Genomic DNA, 20,714 nt, shown 5'->3' on the forward strand with positions numbered 1-20,714 from the left:
TCTTCGTCTCTCCGATTTTAACACGATGTTTGATACAGAGATTTTTTCTTGATGATACTCTTTGAAATATCACAAAGTTCTTCGAATAAGATAATAAATTTTTATTATTCATAGTAATATATCGATATAATCGATAGATTTTTTTGACAACTTTAGAAAAAAATCATGTTCCAACAACATACATATGTACATATTTTTCAGTAAACTAAAGCGTACTACATCTGGTGCAAACTACATCTGGTGTAAAATATTTTTTAATATATAACTAATGACAGGGGGAAGCTGCAACAAATCTCCAAACAGAAGAATGTGTTTTCTGCCAAAGAAACCATCATCTGTATCTGTCATATCAAAGATTTCACATAATCGTAGATTGATAAACATAAGTGTCACATTCGAAATCAAGGATACTTCATCGATTATAAATAATTCGACAGTCTTTAATTTGTCTCTCAAAGTTTTCAAGACCATATCTGACAAGTGCGTATACTTTGCCGTAGATTCATGGGTGATGGGTAGCTGAAACATTCTATGGATCGTCAAGCCATTGATATTGAATACCGCGATACCCGTGGGAGCAGATATGGCAGTCGCTTTTTTCAAATTTATTCTGATCCAATGTTTAATCATTGCAATAAGAAATCTTTTCCCTGTACCACCCTCGCCACTTACGTACAGTCGCAAAAACTGATTTTTATTTTGTAAAACTTGGCATACTCTATCCAAGATTCTTTTCTGGTCTTCGTTCAATCGCGACATTATTTGTGATAAATCAATCGGTGCGTCAATTTTACCAAAATCTTCCAGTTTCATCGCGTCGTTAGCTTCTATTTGGTTGCATTCTATTGGATTGCAATCCAGTCCATCGTCATTAGATTTGGCTCTGTCTGCTATTTTTAGATCATTTTCGCGCTTCTTGATTAATTCAGCAACGTTCTCAAAAGCTTTCTGTATTTCTTCCAGCTTTTCGTGATATTTCATTGTCTTCGTCAAAGCAGACGCTGAATTCTTAAAGGCATCCGTGTAAGTCTCGTATGCACTTTTGAGTTCACTCAAATCTCTCCACGGTTTAAACAGAAGAAGCAGCGAGTAAAAGTATGTTTCAGGTTCAGTTTTTACATTAAATCGATAATGGTTAATTGAGTAACACTTTTTTCGTTTTTTTAAACATAAATCCGATACAAGTTTGTAACACTCGACTTCGTCATTTTTTGGCATCTGTTTCGTAATTTCCCAAAATCTGGCAAAATCGTACAAATTCAATGATTCTAATTCCTTAGGTCTGCTTGGATAGTAATCATCGATGAGCGATGGACGATAAGTATAGAGCATACAATTTCCATTGTATTTTAGCTTTAATTTCATTGAATGAATTTTAAATTTTCTGTTTCTCATCTCATTAACGTCAATCCATTTAACAATGGTATCACTGTCCGTACCATGGAAGGGATTCCCTAGTAGTGTGTCCGCAGCTTTTAAAACACCGCATTCTTTGTTATTCAATGAACGCATCGGAAAATTCCACAATTTCGATGCCAAGGACTTATTGGAATCTATCATTGCAAAATCTATATTGCATTTCTCCGACTTTGTCGTATATTTTGTTAAGTATGATTTTAAAAACTCTAATTTTTCTCCTATAAATTGTATGTCCATATTCTACTCCCAGGCTAATTATATAGCCGCGGATTATAATCATTGATAAACGGTTTCTAATACGGCTGTTAGCGGCCCATTACCATTGGGGACCGCGAAGAAGCAGCAAAGCGAACGGGAAAGAAATAACAATTATAATAATAATTATAATAATAATATATAATAATAATTATAGGTAATTTTTAAAGATTATAATTTAGCGGCCATCATTGATATCAAATCTTTAATTTATCTAATACATATCGTTAAAATTAGATTTAAAAGTAGATTTTTTATTTTTGGAACTACTCATTACAAATAATTTCTTTAGTAAATAAACACGTAATAGTTAAGAGTTACCTCTCAAAGTGACTTTTCCAAACTTTGCACAAAATTAGTATAGTCAGTTATCGTTGCAATGAAGTCGTTATCAAGTCGTTTTTATAAATGATAAAATTTACGGCGTTACTTTACTTCCCATATATCCCTGCATTTTTATACATATATATTTGCATAAAATGTTCCTTTTCAATTAGTTATTCAGTCAGACGATTCATAAAATAAGAACCATGAAAAGGTTCTTAACTATAAAAATTCAAACTTTAGGTAGCCTTTTCATCAGTGTTTTAAACATTTCAGTAACTTTTACTTAATTTTATTCCTTTTTTCAATCTGGAATTATTACTTAACATAAACCTGCTTCATACGATACTTGTTTTCCTATTACATTTTCTGAAACCTTCCGAAGGTTTAGCAGTCACCCATCTCACGTTAAAAAGTTATTAAAAATGAAATAGGGAATTCAACTCCGACGATGCTGACCGTGACATATATTATCAGGGTAATGACCCTTAGTGATCGTCGAAGCGTTTTGTCAGTCGATTGCTTATTAACAGTTATTAAGAAGAAATTAACAGTTGCTTATTAAGAAGTTATTAAAATTAAAATTCACCTCCGATGACCTTAACCATCCCATACATTATGAAGGTCATCACATTGAATAACCTTTGGAAGGTTATAGCAGTTACCCGTCGCACGTTCCAAAGTTATTAAAAATAGAAAATTCAACTCCGACATTGTTGACCTTGACATATATTGAGGGGTGTTGGTGACGGGATGGGTGGTGAGAGAAAAGGAAGGCGGGGGAGGGGGTGAAGCAGGTCGAAGTTGGGGGAGGTGTGAATAAAAGATGAGAGAGAAGTGCACGTGACTGCGAACAGAAAAGAAGGAGAAGACGTTACTTCATTTTTCACGAAAACCATCACTTTTCGACCGCTTATATGTCCAGAACCGCTTGACCGATTTTTATTTCTTTTGGCTCAAATTACTCGTGGTGATGCCCTTCAGGATATGTTACGTGCGATTCAAAATTTTTTATATTTTAGTAGTTCTGTACCCCCAAAAAATGGACTTTGATGGCTCGGGATAAGAGACATGTAGTGTCTTTCATTTTCATTTTCATTAATCCTAAAATAGTTAGGATAGTTGAACATGGCCGGAGAGACTACCGCGTCTCCTGATATGATCGTCGAAAAGTGTTTGTCCTTTTTAATTTTTAAATATGTCAAAGATAAAAAGGAATCAGGGGAACTAACTTCAGGCTATTATAAAAAAGTCAAACGATTTAAATTAACTTAATCATTTATTCACATACTTTAGCATTTCTTTCACTTTTACTTAATTTTTTTATTTCAAAGACTTACTATTACGATTTCTTTTTAAGATGTTTTCTTCTTTTTGTAATTTTATCTTTGTATTTATAGTACTATAGTACAACTAACATGAAACGTGAGACCAACATTTTTTTGTTACTACATATCTTTTGTTTTCGTGAAGTGAAATGATTAAATTTTTTTTCCAATTTAATTAAATTTTCATTTTTAATTTTAGCGTTAATTAATTGTATTTGATCTCTGGCTGTGTACAGTAATTTGTGATATCATTTGAGTATTTTTATATACTAAAGTTTATCTATAAGTATAAATTAAGACGAATAATATATTTAGATAAATGAAAAAGATTGAAAGGAGCTTCGCGAAACCATATTATGTAAAAAAAAATCATTCCTCTTTTAGAAACAAATTGTTTTGATTCATTTTAGTTTTTTTTTAATTTTTATTTGTTAATATTGCATTTGATATTGTTAATATTGCATTTCCGGAGATTCCGCAAAATATTTTAGACGTTACATTTTTTCAATATTATAAAAAAATTTCCTGGTTGCAGGAATTGATGTTTTTTTTGTGATATATTAAAAACTGAGAATGTTATCTCATATGAGTATGTATTTTATGATGATTGTAATAAATATTTTACTTTGTTACTCTATTCTCACTAGTCATTTTTTTTAAATATTCCACTCCCTTTGCTCCCTTGCATTATTTCGTCAAGTGGACCGTAACCTAACGTGCGTGCGTGTGTGCGTGCGTGCGTGCGACAATTATAAGCGCTTAAAGAGCGTGAGCATCTAAATCGAACCCATCCTTATGTAGTACAAGGGCCACTTAGAACGCTGCAATCGTATTTGTTTCCATGATTTAACACAGATCTTGCGCTTCCCTTAGTATATGTTCTGTGATATGAATCATATATATATCTCACTACAGTTAATTAAAAAATTTGTGATACTTGGTCAAAATAGGATAGGAACATAATAATTTTAATATAATAATTTTTAAAGGGAAATTGAAGGTATTTATATTACTTGGATTGAAATAAAAAACTTAAATTTTCAATAAAAATATTTTTGAAGAAAAATGAAAGTTACTATTATTTTCTTTTTGGTAGGTTGGAATAACAGAGTAATAAAATTTAATAACTTGCCACCAGTTGCTCATATTAATCTTTCTTTAATTGGATTATAATGATCTCAAAAACTGCAACTTTTTGCAGTGTAAAAGTCAATGTTACACGGCGTACAATAATATGAACGAAATAAAGATAAATGTTCGTACCTACGTGCGTGCGTTTTTTCATCATCAACATTAGCTTTATCCAAGATACATTGCGTGGTGGTTACTGAATTAGATATTTCTTACAAGGAAAGGGACCTAACTATCTCCCTCCAATCTTAATGAGCTTTTAGTATGTTATTCTCCGGACAAAAATAAATGACACGTATTTTTTTATACGTGCCTATTTTTATTTTTAAGGGGTGAAACACTTCTTCGAATAAAATCGGTTTTTCTCTTTCGAAGTGAATATCGTCGAAACTGTAAGAGATAAAAAAAGATGTTTGAAATGAAAGTTGCTTGGTTTTAAAATTATTTTATAATAAAAAAAGGAAAAAATTTTTTTTGAATTTTTTTATAATCAAAAAAAATTAAAAAATTTTTCTTTTTAAAATTTCTAAATTTCGATTTTAGTGTAAAATCCATTGCACTACCTCCTAATTTTGCGTCTACTTTAATCATGTAAAAGAATTTTTTATTCCGTTCAGTTAATTCGAAGATTTTTATACGACTGTAATGTGACAATTTAGTCACTCCAACAATCCCTTAATGACTAAATTATTTTTCTGTTAATGAATCTTATAGACAAATGTGTACTTAAGTTAGAAAGTAATTTTGTTTGTTCAACACCAGATTAAATTTTTTTTCCATATTTTGAAAAAAAAACTGGCTTTTTCATGCCCACTCTCCCCTAAGTTCATTTCATAATCTTGATTGATCACACACAACTCTTTTAAGATCTGGTACAAAAAACTTACAAGAACTTTCAACAGGGTAGGAATGTCAACAGAACCCGAAATTCCGTGTAATAGTAGTTCCACGATCTTGCGATAGATAGCGCTGGAATGTTACAATATTGCGATAGATAGCGCTGGAATATGTGGCTACTTGCTACACAATAACTGGACTCTTTAGCTTTTAAATATAGGATTTTATTCAGGAATTTCTAACAAAATGTGCTCTGCGCGAATTACCAACAAGAAGTGAATAAATGTATGATGTAAATAAATATTATATTTGTGTCGCTAAAAAACGGTATCCGAAGAAGTATCGATTTTTACAGAAAATTTGTGAATAAAACATATAAACCAAAGAAGTGAATTTATCATGTGTGAAAGGAAAGTGTGAAAATGTGTGATGGTAAAATACAGATCTTCCAAGATGGTAAGTAGGGATCTTCAAAGTTGGTAAGCCTAGAGTTGAGACCTCCACATACATAAGGACAGATACATGCGTTTGAGTGATACAGAACGGTATATAATATGTATAATAAAGAAAAGAATAAAGTACACTGGCAATGAGAGTCAAGCGCAGTAATTGGAGCGCAACAAAATTATTAGTAGTGATTTATTAATCAGTAAATAACAAACGTTTCGGCATTATTCCGAACCATCATCAATGGCTACATTACTTGTATATGTGATTATTGTCTCAAGCTCCACTTGGAAAGTTGTATGTATGTCTCTCACAATGGTTGCAAGACCAAGTGATTTGGAGAATCTTGCAACGAGGCCATATTCATTTAATTAATGTTTTAAAAAAAACTTAATAGAAAGACTTACCAAAAGGAGCCGAGATTTGTAGAAACCATGATCAGTCCAATTAACAATCGCTTGAGTATAATATTAAGACATTTTGTCACAAATAACGAAGATACGTGCGAACTAAACGAATGTTAGAGTCAAAGTGATACACAATATGAAATCGTGGCAGACAGAATCTTATTTATAATATATTTTGTTTATTATTGACACGTATGCGTGATATAAAAACTCAGTGTCTGACTGTAAGTTAATACTATTCTTCTGTCTTTTCATGTACAGCATTTCAGATATTGATCTTTTGTTTAAAAATTTTTCAGTATGAATAATTTTTATGTTCTCCCAATTGAATTTATGGTTATTATTAATTCTGTAGTCCGTAATTACCGATTTAGTTGTCGTGTTTCTATTAATATGATTGCGATGTTCAGAAATTCGGGTCTTGAGTTGTCTGCATGCCTGTCCTATGTATGTAGCATAGCGACCATTACATTCTATTTTATAAACTACGTTTATTCTTTCATTCGTTGGGAAAACGTCTTTATATCCTTTTATAAAGCATCCAAGTTTGTTTAGACTAAAAAACGAAAGTTTCATTTTAAGATCGTTCTTTATTTTATCAAACCTTTCGGATATTCCTGTGATGTATAACAAACCAGTTGTTTTTTTGCAACGTTATCATTATTTTTATTTTATTTTTATTTTTTAAGTTGTTGGTCTGATTTTTTATAAGATATTTTAGTCTGTTGTTAATAGCATTGAAAATGAATCGTAATGGGTAGTCATTGTTTGTGAGAGTATCGACTATAAATTTTAAATTCTTTTCATGATAACGTGGATGCGATAATAAAAAGGATCTGTCCGCCATGCCTATGATTGTACCTTTCATTTGAGAAAGAGAGTGTTGAGAGTGAAAATATAGGAATCTTCCTGAGAAGGTTGAGTAATTATGCATATTAACGGACACCGCTCCGATGACCTTGACCTTGACATATGTTGTCAAGGTCATGATTCTGAGTAACTTTACCTTAACAACTAGGTGGCGTCTCTTATAGTTTCTGAGATATTTAGACTTAAAGGTCTAATTTATGTGATATATCTTTCCAACTTTCACCATCCCTCCCCCCTTGCTAAGGGGCGCACGACTTCTATGATTGTACTGTTGCACGTGGGTTTCGACTTTCCATGCGAAGCGACTCTCACCATTCTCCCTCCTGCTAAGGGGCGCACAACTTCTATAATTGTACTGTTGCACATGGATTTCGACTTTCCACGCGAAGCGACTCTCCTCCCCCTCCCCCCTGCAAAGAGCGCACGACTGTCACCCCCCCTTCCCTCCTGCAAAGGGACTGAGAGTCGCTTCGCGTGAAAGCCGTGCGCCCCAAAACAGGGGGGAGGTGGGGTGGGAGTCGCTTCGTGTAGAAATGCGCCCCTAAGCAGGGAGGGAGGTAAGTGGAAGTCGCTTCGCGTGGAAGTCGTGCGCCCCTAACAGGGAAGGAGATGGGTGGGAATCGCTTCGCATGGAAGTCGTGCGCCCCTAAGCAGGGGAGAAGTGGAGTGGGAGTTGCTTCGCGTGGAAGTCGTGCACCCCTAAGCAGGAGGGAGGTGGGGTGGGAGTCATTTCGTATAGATGCATGATGAAAATTTGAGTCAATAGAGATAAATAGAAGTACATACTGTCAACAATTCAAAGATGTCACAATCGGAGTTTATTCTCTAACGGAAAGATATACCACATAAATTAGACTTTCAAGTCTAAATATCTCAGAAACTATAAGAGACCGTCACCTAGTTGTTAAGACAATGTTACTCAGAATGACAACATCAAGGTCATCAGCGCGGTGTCCATTAATATGCATATTTATCGAAAATTGCTTTTTCATACCAGTCAAACTCGATTTTGATGTTGTTTTTTATGATCTTTAAGTCAAGAAAATTCAACTCATTTCCCCGAACCTCAATGGTGAATTGTAGCCTGGAATTACTTAAAAATATTTAAAATTTCTTGAGTTTTATCTCGGAGGATTGCTGTTGCAATGTCGTCAACGTACAGGAGATAAAAAGATAATGGAATACCAAAACTCTCAAGTCCTCTCCTCTAAGGGTCAGTTTCACCAAGCCGATTAAGCTTAATCGATGATTAATTGTCAACCGCAATTGGTCAATTCTACTAAACAGCAAACGCGATTGGTCAGTTAAGTTAACTGGGGTGCGTTCAGAATGAAAATTTTTCATCTGGACAAGGGTGTCCATGGGTAATGTGACGTCACACACTTGGACGTTTTCATTCTGAACGAACAGGACGAACAGTTTTATTGTCTAAAGCGTAACACAAGTGACCGAATTTATGCGGGGTCTACAATAGTGATTGAAATTCAACAATAATTGAAATTCCTTTGCAGTACTATTTAATACTGTATGCTCAATAAAATATTTTATTCGAGATGGAACTTTTTTTTTCAGAATTTGACAATTTCTCAGCATATAATTCTTTACTAATTAGCTCCTCTTTTTCGGAATCATCATTAGACTCGATATCTCTAAAAGAAAACGTTTTATATAATGTAATAGCATCTTGTACTATACAATTCTCCATTATACTTTTCAACTGAAAATTAATAACATAAAATAAATTAATAGAATTATTATGTTTCTTCTATATTGAGTAATTCTCTCTTAATAGAATTCATACATATATTTACTACTTCTTTTTTTACATTAATATTACATTAATAATGTGTTGTTATAGAATGAATAATGTAAATAAAAAATGTATACAATCACTTACAAAGTTCAAACTATTCTTTTCACTTCAGACACATACTATTTCAAGATTCAACTTTTTCTACTAATAATAATAACCTCAAATCATATATAATAAGGATGTAACGAATATTCGCTTTCGCATATGCGAAAGCGAAACTTTCGCATCATTTTAGACTTTCGCTTTCGTTTTCGCATCTAATTATGCGAAAGTTTTAGCGAAAGATTTTGTCCGGCCCGCGGAATTCACAGCTTCACCGGGGGCACACTAGATGGCGGGAAAGCAGTTTACATTTCATTCGTTGGTTTGCCAATCTAAAGCTAAAGCTAGACATTTTAGGTTAGACCTTAGAGGTTATTTAGAGGTTAAACTTATTTATAAAGTAAACTGTTGTGATAACTAAGTCTGATGATAACTAATTGTAAGTTGTAAGTCTAAGTCTAAAGTGATAAGTGATAATAATTAATAATTAACAATAACAATGAAACCAAAATCCAGTGTTATTTGGAACTTTTATGATGAAATGGAGATGAGTGACAGAATCAAGTGTAAAATATGTGGTAACATTTATTGATTATAATTAATATATTTTGTATTTTATTTAATTATTTAATTTAAAATAAATAAGTCGTTCATATGCAAATACTAATTTACACATTTGCATTCATCTCTCTCAATCCATCATTCAATAATTTGAATAGGAATTAGCAATATTTTTTAAATATTATATATTATTTTTCGTGACTGTCTGTAATTGTGGCTGATTTAATCATTCAGAAAAAAAAGATCTTTCGCATTCGCATTTCCTTTTGCTTTCGCAAAAAAATTTTTTTCTTTCGTTTTCGCATTCGCTTTCGTTACAATCACTTTCGTTACATCCCTAATATATAGTTCTTATAGGTTACGTAGGCATAGATAGACTTTTCTGCGCATGACGGGCAAAATTCGCCGCAGTCTCGAGTGCGGCGAAAAGTTGTCGTCTGGGCATTCTTCTAAACCCATTTTGAACGACCATGATGAAACGTCTGGAAAAAACGTCCGGTCAAATCGAACGCTTCTGGATAAAAAGTTGTCGTCCGGACGTTCATTTTGAATGCACCCCTGGCGTTGGTGAAACTGGCCCTTAGTCACATAATACTAAATTCGCAATTACCGAAGACAGTGGAGAGCCCATGAGCCCAAATGTTTATTTATAGATGTTATTATTGAAAGTAAAATAAGTGGAGTTTAAGACTAAAGATATGGTTTTTAAAAATTCATTTTTTGGTATGTTCGTGTGTTATGAAATAAAATCCCAACGTCGAGAAATACTTTTATTGGCTAAGTCTATTGGGATATTAGTGTTACGTCACGTTGCTATTGAAATTTTCTCCGTTTTAGGGTCAATGCATTTAAGCAATTTACCCGGGGATCGGAGATCAAGTTGTGCAGTTAAGAATGTTCACTAGGAAGTATTGGATAATTATTTGGAAGGGTAATTTTGAATCCGGTGCCAAAAAGATTACGAAACTTATAGGCGAATCTACGTGGATCGTCTTTTCGAATGTCCTTGTAGTTAGGAAACGTGAGATCGATCTCCAATTTCTTGAGAATATATACGCGTTCGCGGGTTGAGTCTGCCGGTTTGTTCTGATTTAATAGCTGCGCTAATTTGGAAATAAGGGAAAGGATCGTGATTTGAAATGAGAGCTGATTTTATTTGAAATCTTAATCTCTTCTCTTGCTGTCTTCGTCCGTCTTTAGTAGACATCGAGGTAATTATTAACGTTTCGAAGAAGTGCTATAAGACAGGGGCCACGCTATTGGCAGCGACAGTCGCAGCAGCCCTTCGGATGTAAGGTAATTATGAATACTCCGAGGAAGTGCCGTAAGACGGGGGCCATGCTATTGGCAGCGACAGTCGCAACAACAATCTCGAATACTCGTATGTATATGTGTTTTTATGTAATTGAATGGGACGTAGAGCAGAGATGCAGGTTTCAGCCGATTTGATTCAGTATTTTCGTTTAATAAAATAATGAAAACAGAACAATGGAAAGGACATACGAGTGAGTTTCTGACGAAACGCGAGGATAGTTCTCATCTTGATCTAATTGATTTCTGACTGTACTAGATGGGTTTCTACTTCTACTCTCGTGTTTCTGTTTTTGGTAGGTCCTTTTATATTTTGGAAATTAGTGTGGGAGTGTCCTTTTAAGACCAATCAACACTCATCAAGGCTTGGTAGAATCTATACTCGCGCTTGTTTCCTTAAGATAAGGCAGCAAAGCTCCGCGTAAGCCCTACTCCCCACTCTACGAGTTTAGTCTTAATAGATAACGATTGAGAGTTTTAATAATTTATAATAAAAATTCTTTCTTAACTAACATCCTTATGCGAGGCGAATCCATTACATTCCGAATCATATATCCAAAATTGGTTTAATTTTATTGAAAGCAAAAAGAAAGAAAAAGAAAAGAAGAAAAAGGTATTCGTCCTCGCATTCAGGAAGATTTCTATTTTACTGTTAAACGCTACTGTAATATACGCTAATGTAATATACTATTACCAATATATTGTTAATATACGCTATTATTTATTATTTTATAGAAAGGCTTCTTTGAAAAAGATCGGGGGATATTCTTAGACATTCTTTAGGGTAAATAATATGTGTGACGCATAAAGGTATATAAACGTGATCTATCTATTGGTTTGAACTAAACATGCCCTTCAAAATTAAAAGATATGATAAAGAAATAAAAATAAAGCTTTTCAAAATAAAGATAAAACACCAAAGTGTGAAAATGAAATATTAACTAGGAATAGCCTAAGATAACATATATATATGAGATATATATAAGATAACATATAATAGGAGAGAGAGATCTACCAGGATGTAACATTAGTAAATAAAGAGATAGCGTCAAGAGAAATTAAAACAAAATTATTATCAAGATGTAAGTTAGATAATCTTTCAACTATTTGGACACTGTTGTCAATATGGCTAAAAGGTTTAGGAATACTTTTTGAGATTATATTGTGTAAAAACAAAGCTAAATTGTATAAAAGACTATCTAACGATGACACAATGATTCTAAACGGATAACTTTGTTTGTGAATTTTGAGAAGCCCATAAGCTCTCGGTGGATTCACATTACTGCAACTCAGGCGATTATGCGTGGAAGTTATAATATATTCGAAGCTCTTCCATCCTTTAAAATCACGTAAGTCTGTGATAATTTTGTTAGTTGAATCTTTTTTAATTAATTGATAAGTTTCTTCGTCTTTTAATATATTATTCATCTTTTCTATGTACATTTCTTTGTCAAAAGTAACCGTTGGATTCCCTTTTTTGCCCTCGTGAAAATAATGTTCGGGGTTATCTTTAATAAACATTTTCGAGGATCTAAATAAGCTATATATTCTTTTGTTAGTAAATTATTTTTTGTCGAGAAAGAGGATTGTTGAAAATTGAAATACTTCCATTTCTTATATTTAATTATGTTTTTTGATAATTTTTTAATATAATACTATTTTCTGTGTTTTTTATGAATTCTATTAATTTCTTTTCAGAGCTATTTGTCAGTAAAGAAAAATTGTCTTCTAATTGTAGAAGAATTTGAACATCTTGTGGTATTGATGATAAATTTATGATTTGAACCATTTATCTTTGATAGAATTAAGACTGGATGTATGTGGAATTTTACAAGAGTCAAGATTGATCGTTAATGTTTGAATATGTTCTTTATGCTCTTCATTATTATTTTCTTTGGATAGTAAGAATAAATATTTGTTGGTGGATTTATTATGTGGATTGGAATAATGGTATGCTATTGGTTCAATTTCGCGTTTTTTCTGTTTTGAAATTAATCATTCCATTTTTCTGTTTAATGTATTTTTTGTTGTTCACGAAAGTAGAAAAGGGATTTTTCATGTCTTTGGAAAAAAGAATTGCAAATATCCATTGGTAAATGCTTTTCAATCTTTCTGATTTGATGAAAGTCCAAATGTGACGCATTTAGTTTCCTATAGGTATCTTTCAATTCGATTTTTACTAATTTATTTATGTATGTGTGTATGTGAGTCCCGTTTGTAAATAAAATTATCATTTGATTTTTTGTGATATAGATCTAAATTAAAATTATAAATATGATACAAACGTGGAGGCACAATCTTGAATTGAGTATAAAATTTTTTTAATTTGATATGTAATCGACTTTTTATGTTGATTTCTCGTTGTTTTATCCACGCTTTTAATAATTTAATTACAAAATCTCTAAAAGTCCAAAATATAAAGTTAAAAAACGATGAGGTATTTTATCGCATGTTTATTTCAGCCTGCGGAATTTAAGCGTAAGAAGTGACTATAAGACTCTCTAATATTAAAAATATATATATAAATAAAGAAAAGTACACTAGCAATGAGAGTCAAGCGCAGTAATTGGAGCGCAACAAAATTATCAGTGGTGATTTATCAATCAGTAAATAAAGCCTGCCGCACACGATACGTTTTTTCTTACTGGATTGCTTACGTGCTCCTATACTGGCAGTCTTACGTGCTCCCGTACGGGAAATGGGTAGCTTACGAGCTACGCTACTAGCTCGCGTACTGGATTTTCGTAATAGAACCGGTCCTATTTTTCTTGCGTGATTTTGTACTGGATTTTGTGAGAGCCAATCAGGACGCAATCTGTATAGGTTATACTGGGTTATACCAGGTAATACGATCGAAGCAGATCAAAGTGTCGTCTTTACATCAAATTCAAAAGTGGATTCAATTCGCAAATATGACGTCGTGCAGAAATGAAAAGGCTGCAAAATGGTCCAAAGAAAGTATTTTATGTTTAATAGAAGCCTACAAAGACAAACCGTGTTTATATACGGTAAACACACCAAATTATCACAATAAACACAGTAGAAGTGAGGCATTAAAGAATGTGTGTACCATTGTTTCAAGGGTTAGACCTGGAACTACAGAAAAAGAGTTCAACAAAATTTTATAATTTGCGAAACCAATTTAACGTCGAAAATGCAAAAATAAAATCATCAATGAAATCTGGAATTGGTACTAACGATGTAAGTATAAAAATGTAACCCTCTTCTTACAATCTTTCTTAAAAATGTACTTAATAATTATTTTTTTATTTTTACCAAATTTAAGTTTGTCTTAAAAAATGTTTACAGGTATACAAACCGAATTTCTGGTACTTCGAATATTTACAATTTTTAGAAAGTTATTTCACACCTCGAAAAAGCCGAAATTCTATAGAAAAAAATTCTCCTGAAACATCATTATTGATTGATATCTACTTTAAATCAGGTAAAACGCGATTTAAAATTAAATAATTTCTGAAATACTACAAATTAATTTTATAACTTAAATACCTAAATTGTTTGAATTTATTGTATGCTTCTTAATAAAAAGTAACTATTTTTTATATTGTTTATAAATTATTTACTTAGGATGAAGAAGTTTCAAATATTCAACAATTGCCTGAAATGGATACCTGTGCTGAAGAATGGTTAGATGAAGAATACAGGAATTTTGTTGATGAATCGACAAACGAATCAACTTCATCTTTCATTGATTCATGAGAAGTTGCAGAATCAGTCAATAACCAAGTCTCACCAGTTATCAGTTCTTGTATCCCATCTACAATTCCTGAGAGAACTGATAGAGTTCTTAATAGAATTAGAAGTAAAACTCCTTTATCTACAAATATTCCTCGCCCTTCTTCTTCTATTAGTCCAGCAAATTCTATCGCATCTTCATCAGGAATTAACAATCGTACTCGCCCATCTCCTTCTATTAGTCCATCTCCGACAATCCAAACCACAAAGAAACGTAAATTAGATTCTGAAACTGTTTATGCTGGAGCTATTGAGGCATTAGCACATTCAATAAAGCAACCCATAACTGTACAACGAACAGACATGTCAACAAATAATTCTGCAAATAACGTGTTAGATCCTGTGGATACATGTATGGCATTTATAGGATCACTATTAAAACGTTTTAAAAATGAAAGTTTACAGTTTCAAGTAATGAATACATTGGTTGAAAGGGTTATAAATGCTAGCACTGAAGATCTACAGGGAGAAAAGAGATAACTAATTCTTTTTTTATAATGTTATCCCTTAAAAAATTGTTTTTCAAACGCATTGTGTTATTGTAAAAGATGTGTGTATTATATATGTACAATTTTTTTATTCGAATAAATATCAGGTAAAGATATAATGGTCCTGAACAAATGTATATATCCTTATTAATCAAAAAAAGTTATAAATAATAAGGTAAACAATTTCTGAAAAAACCAAAAACATTCCCGGGCAGTTTTTTGTTAAAAACTGCCCGGGAATGTCATACTCGGAGTGGGATTAACTTTAAGGGCTAAAAATCTATTTTATTTCTTTTTTATTTTTTAAATATCGTTTCATGTAATCTTAAGTTAGTATTTTTACAATTTTCGACACAATTACAGATTTGTTATTTGAAAATAATTAATTTCCTCTTTCTACAGCAGAATACTGCCATAGAACAGCACCAATTGTATTAAAATATTCAGTAAACATGTCTCTTATTTCACCAGCTGCAACAAATGAACGATTTCCCCCTTGTTGATTCACACTACGTAATCCTGATTCAGGTATTTCTAAATTTTCTGATCTATATTCAGAGGGAATATAACGTTGCACATTTTTACTCAACAGAAAATTATGAAGAAGCACACAGGCATATGTTATGATTTCTACTTTTTCTACAGAAAGTGGTATGTGATTTAGAAGAACTCTGAATCTATTCGCCAGAATGCCGAATGCATTTTCAACAGTTCTTCGTGCTCTACTTAATCTGTAATTGAATATTCGTCTGTTTTCTGTCAAGCCACGGTCAGGATATGGTTTCATTAAATTTGTATGCAAAGAAAAAGCATCATCTCCTACAATTACATATGGCATTTGAAAATTAAAATTCAGTAGAGTCTTTGGTTGTGGCAAATTAAGAGTGTTTTCCTTTAGTTTTATACCTAACAGACTTTCACGAAATACAGCAGAGTCATGTGTGCGACCATTTTTACCAACGTCTACAAAAATAAATTTATATTCTGCGTCTACTAATGCGAAAAGAATGATGCTGTCTTTTCCCTTATAGTTGCGATATTTAGATCCTTCAGAACGTGGAGGACGAAATAAAATATGTTTCCCGTCTATAGCACCTATGCATTGAAGAAATTGCCACATAGTTTCAAATTTATAAGCTACAATTTCCCACTCTTCAGGTTTAGATGGAAATGATATCACATTTTTATCTAACACTGTAATAATAGCTTGTAATGTTTTTAATATAATTTTCGACAGAGTATTTGGAGCAATTCTTGTAGAGTACGCAAGATCTTGAAATGAATTGCCAGTTGCCAAATATCGAAGCGTAGCACTCAGCCTCATCCGAGGAGAAATTGCTTTTCTCATTACTGTGTCTTTCTTTTCAATATATGGAATAAGAAGATTTAACAGTTCCTCCATAACCTCTTCTTGCATTCTAGTGAAATTTTGAAAAGATCTCGGATCTTCAGGTCTGTAAGCAAGGAATAAAAATATAACATATAAGATGATAAAAGAAATGTTACAAAAAATTCAAAACTTTATACTCATCCGAATTCTTCAAATAACATTATAAGAACACTATTGTGGGTCTCTCGTCGTTGCAACCACTGTCGACTCCATAAACGTCGGCGATATTTATTTCGTTGTCGTCGCAATTTTTCAATAATTAAAAATAATGCAATAGCAATTTTCCGACGATGTACTACTGTTGCAATAATTTTATCCATCTCATCTATCTCATTCACATTTAAGCGTGCCACTTCTATCAAACAAATTCCAGTTGTTCAGCCCGTACGAAAACTCGCACCGTGTGAAGCCACGGCCAGTATGGGCCAGTAGCACTGCCAGTACCGCCGCCCGTACGGTAGCAAGTAAGCAAATCCAGTTAGAAATCCAGTAAGAAAAAAACGTATCGTGTGCGGCAGGCTTAACAAACGTTTCGGCATCATTCCGAGCCATCATCAGTGGATACATTACTTACACATGTGATTATTGTCTCAAGCTCCACTTCAAAAGCTGTATATGTGTCTCTCACAATGATTGCAAGACCATTTTGGATCCTGCAACGAGGCCATACTCATTTAATTAATCGTGACGTCAGAAGTGAGGAATGACACGTTATAATAATTTATGTTGCATGCCATTTGTAATTAAAGACAATTTAGATAAATTAAATAATGAGATTGCTTTAAAACATTTGTAAAAATCGATGAAAACTATGCTTATCTCCCCTAACAGTAAATAATCGTAAAAAGTGATAAAAGGCACATGAAGTGCTTTTATTCAATGCGCATGCATAATTTATTTTCACTTACACGTACCTTTTATCACTTTTTACGATTATTTACTGTTAGGGGAGATAAGCATAGTTTTCATCGATTTTTACAAATGTTTTACAGCAATCTCATTATTTAATTTATCCAAATTGTCTTCAGTTACAAATAGCATACAACATAAATTAACGTGTCATTCCTCGCTTCTGACGTCACGATTCAATATGGCAATTAATATGATTGCGATGTTCAGAAATTTGGGTCTTGAGTTGTCCGCATGTCTGTCCTATGTAGCATCGCAATCATTACATTCTATTTTATAAACTACGTTCATTTTTTTATTCGTTAGGAGAACGTCTTTGTGTCCTTTTATAAAGCATCCAAGTTTGAAAAATTTTTAGAAGACTATCTGAAATGCTGTACATAAAAAGACAAAAGAATAGCATTAACTTACAGTCAGACACTGAGTTTTTACATCACGCATACATGTCAATAATAAACAAAATATAAACAAGGTTGTGCCCGTTGCGATTTCATATTGTGTGTCACTTTGACTTTCATTTAGTTCGCACGTATCTTCGTTATTTGTGACAAAATGTCTTAATATTATACTCAAGCGATTATTAATTCGACTGATCATAATTTCTACAAATCTCGGCTCCTTTTGATAAGTCTTTCTATTAAGTCCCTTTTAAAATATTAATTAAATGAGTATGGCCTCGTTGCAGAATCCAAAATCACTTGGTCTTGCAACTATTGTGAGAGACATACATACAATTTTCCAAATGGAGCTTGAAACAATAATCACATGTACAAGTAATGTATCCACTTATGATGGCTTGGAATGATGCCGAAACGTTTGTTATTTACTTATTAATAAATCATCACTGATAATTTTGTTGCGCTCCAATTACTGCGCTTGACTGTCATTGCTAGTGTACTTTTCTTTATTTATTTTTAATATTAGAGTCTTATATGGTCACTTCTTACACTTAGTATGTATAATGTAAGAAATCAATAAAAAAATGTCACTATTATCGAATTTGGAATTAAAAAAGTCTGCACTATCGACCTCGATCAAATTCGACCTTCGGTTTAGGATCCTCCTTTTCATTGCTATATAAATCATCATGTACGATTTGTGCCAGATTCTTGTATCAACTTGGAAAATAAATTATTCCGTAACTATGTCTCTTAAGACTGATAAATGATCTTTCATGAAATACTTCAGAATCATATATAATTAATACCATATTCTTCCGTAAATGATTCCGTAGATGATTCCGTAAAGAAACTATTTTTTAAAAGTTTTTTATAAAGCTAAGGCAAGATCTTTTCATTGCGATATGAACCGTTGTGTACAATTCATTCCAGATTCAAAAGATCATTAATGATTACTGGTGAGATTTATGTATAAATTATATAAGATTCTTTTATGATCATGTACGTTCGTTTAGTAATCATGATTGATCACATACAACTCTTGGAAGATCTGATACAAAAGCTTACAAGAATTTTCAACAGGGTATCGATTCTGAATTGCTCCCTTATCCGCTATAGCCGGTCATTACCCGTCACATCGACCTCCCGAGTCGTTGATAATCTCATATATTTGTTAATATACTATTAATTTACTAAAAATATAGCACATAAATAATATTCACAATTCATTACACTAATATTGCATATGATACAAAGTCGCTGTAATAACAATTTATTTCAGTTGCATTTTTTACTCCAAATAGGCGAATCTCCTTAATACATGCATCCCAAACGGTCCACTCAAATATATGTATTAATTAATGTTACAAGACAATATAAACAAATATTATTTTAAAAAATAAATACAGAAAAGTATTACTGATTTGTAAACAATAAACATGGAAGCATTTTTTTTAGTAAAATTAACATTTATGATATGTTAAATTAAAACATATATTATATTCATTCATCTTAGAATTTACATATTAAAACACAACATTATTTCTATGTTATTTATTTATTCATAAATTATTTTGATACCAAGAAGTGTTAAATATCAATTTGATATAAAAAATAACATAATCATATGTTAAATTAACACTCGAATATATGTTAAAAAATTCAACACAAATGTTTAACAAGAACTTGAGTGGACTGTTTCCAACATAAATACGAAATATTTCTTACTGTGCAGTGTTATATTTCTATTATACTAATATCATATTTCTGTACATTTAGGCTAATTTTATGTTTTCTGCTTTATGAAATCTTAGATTGCTGTTCAATTATACACAGCAAGTTACGACTTTCTCAAGTTACAGTTTCTCCTTTGATTGCAAGTAGACATTACAAATTGTAAAACATATTTATACAAGTATAGATGCAAAAGGCTTTCCTAAATGTATAGTTAATGTTATAATTTTATTTTCGCCAAATAAAAATTTAATTTTTAGTTTCTAATTTACATACACATATCTATATATGTGAATATGTAAAATAATCACCTTACAAATAATATAGCAATCATTGAAATATAATTTAAATATAATTTAATATGAGCAAAACATAATACTTACTTTGCCATTAACATCAGTTCCATTAACAAAAATAATAACTCTCTTCATTGTATATGAATGATAAATCTTTAATTTTCAATGAATAAACTACAGATATTTCTAATTCGTCAAATTGACAGTTTAAAATCAGATTCCAACAACTTCTTTCAGAATTAACAGTAGAGACCATGAAGAATAGAAACCAGGAGGTTGCAGGAGACCGAGTGTGCTTTCCAACAAGCGACACAGTGCGACACAGTGATCGTGTTATCTTTGTTTAACATTGGCAAACAACAAGGATGTAATGATCCAATAGGTCTGTTCGCGTTGCATGAAATCTCTAAATATTTTTGCACTTAAAATGAGATAGATACATATTTGGCCTTGAAAAGAGAGAAAGCGAAGATGTCGAGTGCCAAAAGTATAAGCAACGCGAACAGACCTATTGTGTCACACCGTGTCATTTGTGTCGCTTGTTGGAAGGTGGCCGGGATACAAACTAAATTAGAAGTGGCCAAATACGAGCCGTTTCTTAAGACGGAATCCATAGACGTTGCTTAAGATTCGAGATGGTCATAGGCCGGTATTCATAGTCAGTTCTTATATTCAAGACCGTCTTAAGTTCAGTCTTGAGATGTCACGAACCAATCAGAGGGCTGTATTAGCATCTTAAGACATTACTTAAGACGGCCTTGAAATAAGATCTGACTATGAATACCGACCTTAAACTAGTGCATGAACCAATCAGAGAGCCGTATTAGCATCTTAAGACCTTGCTTGAGATTTAGATTTCGTCCCCATGGAAAAGGAAACAGCGGAACGGAATATTGACAGAAAAAAGATAGGATGAGGGCGCGTTCACACCTTGACCGGTATTCATAGGGTGCTTTCCAGCAAGGACATAGTCAGACACTGTGTAACACAGTGAGTCG

The 20,714-nt window shown here is 32.5% G+C and overlaps 1 protein-coding gene across 2 annotated transcripts in view; it reads right to left on the bottom strand.

Moving 5' to 3' along the window:
• The window catches only part of LOC108724064 (BTB/POZ domain-containing protein KCTD9), an 81,092-nt gene extending 61,136 nt beyond the window's left edge, over positions 1–19,956 (bottom strand). The window contains exon 1 of one of the 2 annotated variants that reach the window (XM_018450221.1): positions 19,804–19,956. In XM_018450221.1, coding sequence (XP_018305723.1) covers positions 19,804–19,851 — 48 coding nt within the window. In that variant the 5' untranslated portion in view covers positions 19,852–19,956. The remainder of the gene's footprint in view (positions 1–19,803) is intronic. The other variant, XM_018450222.1, reaches the window with a different exon arrangement.
• Between the last annotated feature and the right edge of the window lie 758 nt (positions 19,957–20,714).

The sequence above is a fragment of the Mycetomoellerius zeteki genome, unplaced genomic scaffold, assembly GCF_001594055.1.
Source record: "Mycetomoellerius zeteki isolate Tzet28-1 unplaced genomic scaffold, Tzet1.0 scaffold269, whole genome shotgun sequence".
NCBI classification, from domain to species: Eukaryota; Metazoa; Arthropoda; class Insecta; order Hymenoptera; family Formicidae; genus Mycetomoellerius; species Mycetomoellerius zeteki.